The sequence below is a fragment of the Camponotus floridanus genome, unplaced genomic scaffold (genome assembly GCF_003227725.1).
Source record: "Camponotus floridanus strain SB8 unplaced genomic scaffold, Cflo_v7.5 scaffold24, whole genome shotgun sequence".
NCBI classification, from domain to species: domain Eukaryota; kingdom Metazoa; phylum Arthropoda; class Insecta; order Hymenoptera; family Formicidae; genus Camponotus; species Camponotus floridanus.
In genome coordinates this window covers 1,093,647-1,102,143 of record NW_020229370.1, presented here as the reverse complement: position 1 = coordinate 1,102,143, position 8,497 = coordinate 1,093,647, and the positions used below count along the sequence as shown (strand labels likewise).

The following is an 8,497-nucleotide window of genomic DNA, read 5'->3' as shown; positions in this document are numbered from 1 at the left end:
ATGTACATATTACAAACATTTTAAAAGATTTCATTGGTCCTTCAGGTAGGAGCGTAAAATGTGTATGTGACACACACACTCTTCATATTACTTAGAAATTAATTTATTATTTCTCCATACACAGGAAAAAATACGATTTTATCAGACCTATTGGCATATAAAACAGAGATACAGGTGTAATCATGGAAATATGCTATACAACTACAAACATACGGTGCTCAATGTAAAGAAACAGAAAGCCGTAATAGACTAGATCCGTGTAGTTAGGATATGTGATTCGTGGACAGGTGACTATTTAATGCTGCTTTATGAGCGAACTTTTTCATACAAATAAGACATTCGTGAGTTTTCTCGTTAACGTGCATCGACAAATGCTTTTTCAATGCTGCTTTGTCCTTGAATATTTTTTGACAAGTACTACATTCGAAGGGTCTCTCCCCGGCATGGACCATAATATGGCTGTTCAACGTTGTTTTCTGCGTGAAGGCCTTGTGACACACGTAGCACTCGTACGGTCTGTCACCGGTGTGACTTAACATGTGTTTCCTCAACGACGACTTCTCCTTGAACGTTTTCTGGCAAATGTGGCACGCGTGTCGCTTATCGCCCGTGTGTATGAGCATGTGCGAATTCAATCTCGTCTTCTCCCGGAACGCCATGTCGCACATATTGCACGCGAACGGCTTTTCGCCGGTGTGTATCAGGGTGTGTCTGTTCAGATCCGACTTCCTCGTGAAGATCTTGTCGCAAACCTTGCAATCGTACTGACCGCCAGTGTGCAACAGCATATGACTGTTCAAATCCGACTTTCGCGCGCACGCCTTGTGGCAGATGTGACACTCGTGCGGCTTCTCGCCCGTATGAACGAGCATGTGCGAATTTAATTTGGCTTTCTCGCGGAAGGTCATTAAGCACTCTTTACACTCGTACGGTCTCTCGCCGGTATGTACCATGGTGTGCCTAATTAATTCTGATTTTCTTTTATACGTTTTTTCGCAGATGTTACACGCATGCGGCTTCTCGCCACTGTGAGCCAGCATATGATTGCTGAGCGCCGTTTTCTGAGCGAAGGATCTGTGACAGAGCGTACATTTGAATTGTTTGTTCACCGCGTGAAGCGGCAAATGCATGTTTAATTTCGCCTTCTCCTTAAACGCCTCGAAGCAGACCGCGCATTTGTAGGGTCTATCCCCCGTGTGACTGGACATATGTCGATTTAAGTTAAGCTTCTCCTTGAATGTCATGTGACATACATCGCATTCGAAGAATCTTTCATCTATTATTTGATCGTTCAAGCCCGCTCGCTTCATGAAAGCCTGCTGCAACGCGTCGCAATCGTATGGCTTGTCCAATACATGTAATTGCATGTGACTTCTCAAGCTCCACTTATATGCGAATCTTTTTTGGCAGATGTGGCACTCTAATGGACTCATTCCAACATGGGTTAACATGTGAGCGTGCAAGCTAGAGTTGTCAGAAAAACTCTGTTGACAGACCTCACATTGATTTCCGCTACAGTGCATCCTCAGATGCGTCACCATGGAATCATTGTTCAGAAACCATTTCTTGCAAATTGAGCATTGTATTTTATAAAATTTTGCTTGTTGACCGTTTTGACAGAACCCATGCTTGTCAGGATCCTGCGCTTGTATAAAATTTGTATTAGCCAAACATCGTTGCATCACACCATCCTCCTTGTCGCATAAATTTGCACTTGCTATCTGTGCTGCCCAATTCTGATGGCTGGTAGATTCTCCTTCCAACTCTAACTTTACCTGTAAGAGTTTATAAAGTATTTAGAAGAAAGTATAACAATGTACATATATATAATATGATATGTGCAACAGATAACTACATCTCTTTGAAAACAGTATACAATGTATAGCTGTAACTCTTGAATAGATTAATATATATATCAGATCATATATGTACCATTTCGTTGGAGAAGTCCACCTCATTGTTTTCGATAGGCAAGAATAAAGTGCCCTTCTCGAAAGTGCCAGAGCAAATATCCTCCATGTAGTCGGGATCAAATCTGTCACCTGGTTCCTCCTTAAGCACGACGCTCACAATGTTCTCATCCTTAAAGTAATCGTTACGTTAGACTCTCTGGACAACGCCAGCAGTGTGTCATATACCTGCTGCCGTTTCATACAAATGGTTTACCATAACCTGACTGTCTATGGCTAATGCATCCATCGGTTCATCTTTCACCTTAAAACCTTCCATTTGTTACACTTCACTCTGAAAGTGAAATCAATTTATTCGCTTACGTACATTACCACAAAACTATGCAAGAGATCAGGACGTTATTCCAAAAAGAAAAAACAAATCCCGGACAAAAAGAGACAAGGAAAAAGCGTTGTACACGATGGGTGCAGCCAGAAATTTCATTAAAAAAAAAAACCATATCCTCTCATAACCTCAAACGCGGTAACAGGTTCGATGAGCGACGTGACCGGGACTCTCGGCAACGGACGGTCCGGGATGCGTTCGGAACCGGTCCGGAGCCAAGTATCCCGTACAGTCGGGAACCTGTTGCCGCGTCCGGAGGCCGAACGAGCCGATCGCTCGTCGATACTCACGACATAGGTTACATGGCCCTTTCATGGAGGTACAAAAATATAGGTTGCGGCCTGTGCGTGCTGACGTTCCTTTCAACCTGTTCAACGCGCCTCGCTCTGTCGTGGACGATATAAATCTCTCGGTCCCGCGCGCGGGCCAGTCGTCGCTTCCTGGGTATCGGGAATACGCGGGATTCGCGGACGCGCCAAGCGATGAAAATCGACAACGAGATGCGCTACGCGTTGGCGGATAGATACGACATACGACGGATAATGTGTTGCACAAACGCGCGCCCGCGCGCGCGTGCGTGCGCCGCGCGTATGTGTGTGAGCGGTGTGTGTGTGTGTGCATGTATGTGGTACGTCATACGTCACGCGCGGCGCGCACGCACACGGATCGCCGACAAGGGCGCTGTGCGCACGTTTACGTTTATATACGCGCGTGACAATTATACCAATCGGATAAGTGCATTTTCTCTCCCTCTCTTTCTCTCTCGTTCTCAGTGTTTCTCGTATATGAAGCAGGTGTCTTTGGAGATTTGTCATCGTCTCGACTTATACGCAAGAGGACGAGGCTGGACTAAAGAGGTGCCAAATACTCAGTTGAATATTGACATTCCTGTCAGGTAAGATTAACAGATACGTCAAGTTACATTTTTAAAAAATGTTACGAGTATTTTAAAAATGTTTGAAAATGAGAGAAATTGCGCGCAAATTCAAACTTTTTTTGTCGCGGAAACTTTTCGGGGAATCAATGAACGAAATAGAATTTTTGAAGATTTATCTCATTATCAGTCGATTTTGAAATCAGAAATTTGTTTCTCAATTTTGTTCTCTTTTTATTATCAATAATGTACTGTATTTCTGACTCTTGTATTTTGAATATTGAATTTATGAATGAATACATTTAATGAATGAAAACATTTAATGAATGGATAAAAATGTGATACTTTTTCTATCATGTTTTAATAAATTTCTATATTATTTTTGAAATCGATTATATAATATAAATATAGGCAATATATTATATATTTCACGCAAAATATAAAAAAATGTCATAAGCATAGATAGATAATTGATTAATTTATATTATACATTATATGTGTGATAATGTTGTGTGCTTCAAATTTTCTTTGATTTTTTTTTGTCGTAATCGTGTCATCTAATTAAGAAATGTTCGCCATTTCTATATCACATACATAATATTTATCTCTTATATATATAAAAAATAAAATTTCTTCACTATTTTACATCTTTTAATTATTCTATTTCTATTTTTATTTAATATCTTTCAACTATAGTAGTCATAACTTTAGTCATAACTTCAGTTATGACGAAGTATTTAACTATGAATTACAGAAAAATATAATAAAGTGTGATATTTATTTAAAAAATATTAAAAGTATCTTAAAATAAATATTTTTCCTTTTCCGATACACCACATTTCTCATTGATAAAGATTTTCGGACTTTTATCAAAAGTAAATATTTAACTCTTAATAGAGTGATAAATTTTTACAATCTTATTCGTACAGTCTTATAGCCTATAATTCAAATTGCACCTTTAAAAATATGTTTATTTATATGTAAGATTAAAGAAAATTTTCGCGATTTTTTTAACGATTTTGAAATTACACTAAAATTTTAAAACATTAATATTTTATTACACTACATATTATCTCGTTTATAAGTTAAACTACTTGTATTTTAATGTACTAGATGACAAGTGTTTCTATGAATGTGAATATTTTCCTCTATCTAATTCCATTAAGTGAACATTAACATAATTGTAGGTCGTTTGATGCATCAGATTGCTAGCTGAATAAGCATTACTACGGTTGTTTATGATAAAACTGAAATACGCACACGGTAATGATTCATAAGGGGAAATTCTATTTGTAATATACACAGGATTATATTCATAATTTCGACAATGAAAGAAAAAAATAAATACTTTTATGCATTCGAAATGAATTTATTTTTAGCGTAATTAAAAATTGATAATAGAAAAATTAATAAAATTAATAAAATGATAATAAAAAAATTAATAAAATTGAATACACTAAATTAATAAAATTGAATACATTATATTAATGTATTTTAAATATATTAACATATATATTAATCTAAAATATATGTATATATATTAGAAGTATATTTTATATCGATATTAAAACAACACGTATATGTATAGTTATTTATTAATTGCATTGATTGCGTATGAAACTAGCTTCAGAAATCAAATGCGAATTAAAAAGCTGAGAATCATATAAAATATAAAAATTGTGCAAAAATTACTCTTAGCATAATATTTTTTTGTTCTTTCGCAGCATCTAAAAAATGATAAACTCCACCGCTCTGTGTTTATTAATTATTTTAATATTGGGCATTATCAGTTACGGTAAGTGAGAACATGAATTTAATATCATTCTGCAGAAAAAAATGTGCTCGTATTTTCATTATTTATTTTTGCTATAGTATAAAAAATTAGAAACAAAGTTAAATAATCTTTTACATACCCTTGAAGTACATCATGACAAATATGTGCATCATTTCCCAAATTAGGAGGAGGAGCACTTCGCGTACGACGTTTGATCGGTGGAGCAGTCGCTTCCAAATCTGAATTTCCTTATCAGGTAGCCTTAAACTACCCCAACAATACGCACATCTGCAGCGGTGTGCTTATTAGTGACAGTTACGTGTTGAGTGCGGCGCATTGTGTATGCGATGTGATAAAGGAACCCTCTGAAGAACTTAACGTACTCATTGGAAGTGTTGATTACAGAAAGGGTGAAATCTATACTGTCAAGAGTGTCAAATGTCACCCTGATTATGTATATGGAGATAAAAGATCTTGGGTAGCCGATCTAGTTGTAATCATGGTGAGATTTTTTTTTGTATAAATTAGAATTGCAGATATAAGACATATATACATTTTTATAGTTAATTGTTATTGATGTAATTATATTATAATACATTTTTAAACATGTTTGATTTAAAAATCTCTTGATGTTTTGTACATCATTACAACACTAGTTAGAAATTTTTGTTATAAATACATACAATCTCTACATACAATCGTATAACGTGCACTTTTTAAAAAATATATTATTTTTTATTTTATGTAATTTAAACTTTTATAACTTGCAATCAAATTATTCTTTATTTTTTGATGTAATAATATTATGTAACAATTTAAAATTATGTGCAGATTTTATATTATCAAATTATTTATTTAGGGATAAATATCTATAAAAATTAATTAACAATGAGAAAAAAACTGGGAATCGTTGATCATTTATTTTATCATTTAGAACATTTTATAATTTATTTTTTGAATTTTAATAAAATTTAATAACGATAATTATTACTAATAATTTTCAATGCGACCATCCTAATTTGCTAATCTGCATTTCTAATATGCATTTCTTTTACAAATTTTTTTTCTAATTATACATAATTTTTATTATTTTTCAATAGGTTACAGTAATATATCTCAAAATTTCGTGATTGAGTTATGTTAAAAATTTTATATACGTATATTTGCCGACATATTATTTTATTGAGAAACACTGTTATTATAACAATGTTTTAAACAATATTTAACGCGAATAATAAAGTAAAATATCCAATAAGTAGATATATTTAACAAATTGAGCATATAATAAGTAGTTATTTTACATATTATTATAATTGTAACATTACAGTTAAAACTATCATTAACAAATAGTAGGATGTAGAATGGTAGATTGATAATTCTTATCAGAAACAAATTGTGTTTATAAGATGACATGAATGTTTTAGTAAAAATATTTGTTCCTTTTTAATGATTCTCTTTTTTATGATCGATTAATTTAATTTTAACATGGTGTTTTTTGTATATACTTGCAATATTATAGATATATTTATGCTTCCATAGCTTACTGAGAAAGTTCACCTATCATCTCACGTTAAACCAATTTCCTTGGCAACTTACAACACAATCATTGGAGAACGTGCCGTTATTAGTGGGTGGGGCAAAACTCACCTATCAAGTTCGTTGCCGTCACAATACTTGCGAAAGCTTTCGGTGTCAATTATCGACAATAAAGCGTGTCAAAAGTATTACAAAAAAAAAAAAATAAAAAACATTTTTATTCTTAGCTCGCAAATTTGTACATTGGAAAGGAAAAATGTTGGCGTCTGTGAGGTAAATGTGAAGAAATTATTTTTGTTAAAACTATTGTAACTTTGTTTTAAAAGTTGGTTTTTTCTGGATACAGGAAACTTGATTCTTTTTATAATAATATTTTATCTAAATAATATTAACATTATTAAATTTTGACATTATTTATCATATTTAAGGTTTTTTATTTTTCATTTTATTGTATCGAAAAATCCATATATAAAAATGTCATTACTATTGTTCACGAATTTACAAATCTCAATCAAGTGACATCTGAAAAATTTAAGATATTATAGAATTATATTTGTATTGTGGAATACTATTGTAGAATAATGTTTTTTCGTAATTTTTCGCGTAAATCTTCTAGAAGTTTCATGCTTTGCAATTTTTATGAATGAATTTTTAAGTAAAAACTTCTTTGTTATTAAATCTTCTTTGTTATTAAATGATATTAGTTTTCTTCGTAACTAAAAGAAAATATTATTTGCATTATTCGCAGGGTGACAGTGGTGGTCCATTAGTATACAATAATAAATTAATAGGCATATTATCATGGGCGACACCATGTGCAATCGGTTTCCCTGATGTTTTTATTAGAATCAGCTATTTTACGGATTTTATTACACAAGCGATGCGTGACCTTGATCAGAGTAATGAAGCAATAGTAAATATACAGAGTAATCAAGTAAAGTAATAAAATATAATTTACTGATTATAATAAATATTTTCGAGAATGTTTTTTATGCAAACGACAATATTTTCCAATATCTTTTTTTATGTGCATATATATACGTATTGTATATGTTTATAATTAATAATGTTTAATTAGTAATTTGTTTATATATATATGTATATATATATACATTTTCAGTATTTTATTCATATAAAAAAAGCAAAGATATAATTTTTAAGAGAGAGATTCCTTTTTATAGGTATAAAAGATATCTAAAAAATATGTAACGAATTTACGTAAAAAATATAAATAATGCTATCTATCTATAATTTCTAAATATTTAATCTATTTTTATCACTTTATAGATATCGATATTATACTTGTGATAATATAAAGCATTAGAAGTACGAAATATGTTTTGTGTTATGACATTATGACAGAGGAAAACATACTTTTTCAAGTATTTTCATGTTTTAAAATTGAAACAAAACGAGATATGTTTTGGTTTAGGATATCGACCGCTTGGCGGCTATTACCTTATATTTTTTGTAGCAAGATCATTTAAATTAATAATTGAAAAAATTATATTTAAAATAATCTTGCGTACTGAGATTTATCGACTTAATATCTTGAATATTCGCATCAAGAAAATTATGTAAAATCTTTGCGAAAATTAATTAAGGATCATGAATATCATCAATATTTCTCGATAGCGCTCATATTTAATATAATTTCTGTATAAGACTAGAACGTAGACTGATACTTTAGATAGTCTGATATTTCTCAAGAAAATATCGACAATAACCTATGGACAATAACTTAAAATAATTTGGTCTGATTTGTGATATTTAACAGCAAAACCAAATAAAACTCTAGTCATCATTTATTTCATCATATCCGGAAATAGTATTTCATTTCATCTCATTTGTATCAGTGATTATTCACATTCAGAATGTTCAACAAAGAAAAAGCAATGTATACTTAGTAGCAATCGAACATTGGTTCCTACTTTTAGGAAATCAGCGTCGAATGTTACAAGAATACAATAGCAGTTTTCTCTGTTGATCATGGATAGTGTGTAAAAATATGTGCTTTC

The 8,497-nt window shown here is 32.1% G+C and overlaps 2 protein-coding genes across 2 annotated transcripts; one reads left to right on the top strand and one right to left on the bottom strand.

Moving 5' to 3' along the window:
• LOC105249235 (gastrula zinc finger protein XlCGF57.1-like) lies at positions 1–2,852 on the bottom strand. Its single transcript, XM_011254553.3, is given in 5 exon segments — positions 1–1,775; positions 1,933–2,082; positions 2,139–2,159; positions 2,161–2,244; positions 2,586–2,852. Coding segments are annotated over 4 exon segments (1,752 nt in total). The 5' UTR covers positions 2,230–2,244; positions 2,586–2,852; the 3' UTR covers positions 1–263.
• A 108-nt stretch (positions 2,853–2,960) lies between these two features.
• LOC105249256 (chymotrypsin-2-like) lies at positions 2,961–7,422 on the top strand. Its single transcript, XM_025408943.1, has 5 exons — positions 2,961–3,190; positions 4,894–4,964; positions 5,129–5,445; positions 6,483–6,752; positions 7,228–7,422. Exons 2-5 carry the CDS (start codon positions 4,904–4,906, stop codon positions 7,420–7,422), a joined length of 843 nt encoding a protein of 280 aa, XP_025264728.1. The 5' UTR covers positions 2,961–3,190; positions 4,894–4,903.
• The last annotated feature ends 1,075 nt before the right edge of the window (positions 7,423–8,497 follow it).

Excerpts from the sequence above, each read along its gene's own strand:
- LOC105249256 (XM_025408943.1), top strand. The coding sequence starts at position 4,904 with ATGATAAACTCCACCGCTCTGTGTTTATTAATTATTTTAATATTGGGC. Across the intron at positions 4,965-5,128 it reads ATTGGGCATTATCAGTTACG|GAGGAGGAGCACTTCGCGTA; the intron begins GTAAGTGAGAAC and ends TTCCCAAATTAG. Across the intron at positions 6,753-7,227 it reads AAAATGTTGGCGTCTGTGAG|GGTGACAGTGGTGGTCCATT; the intron begins GTAAATGTGAAG and ends CATTATTCGCAG.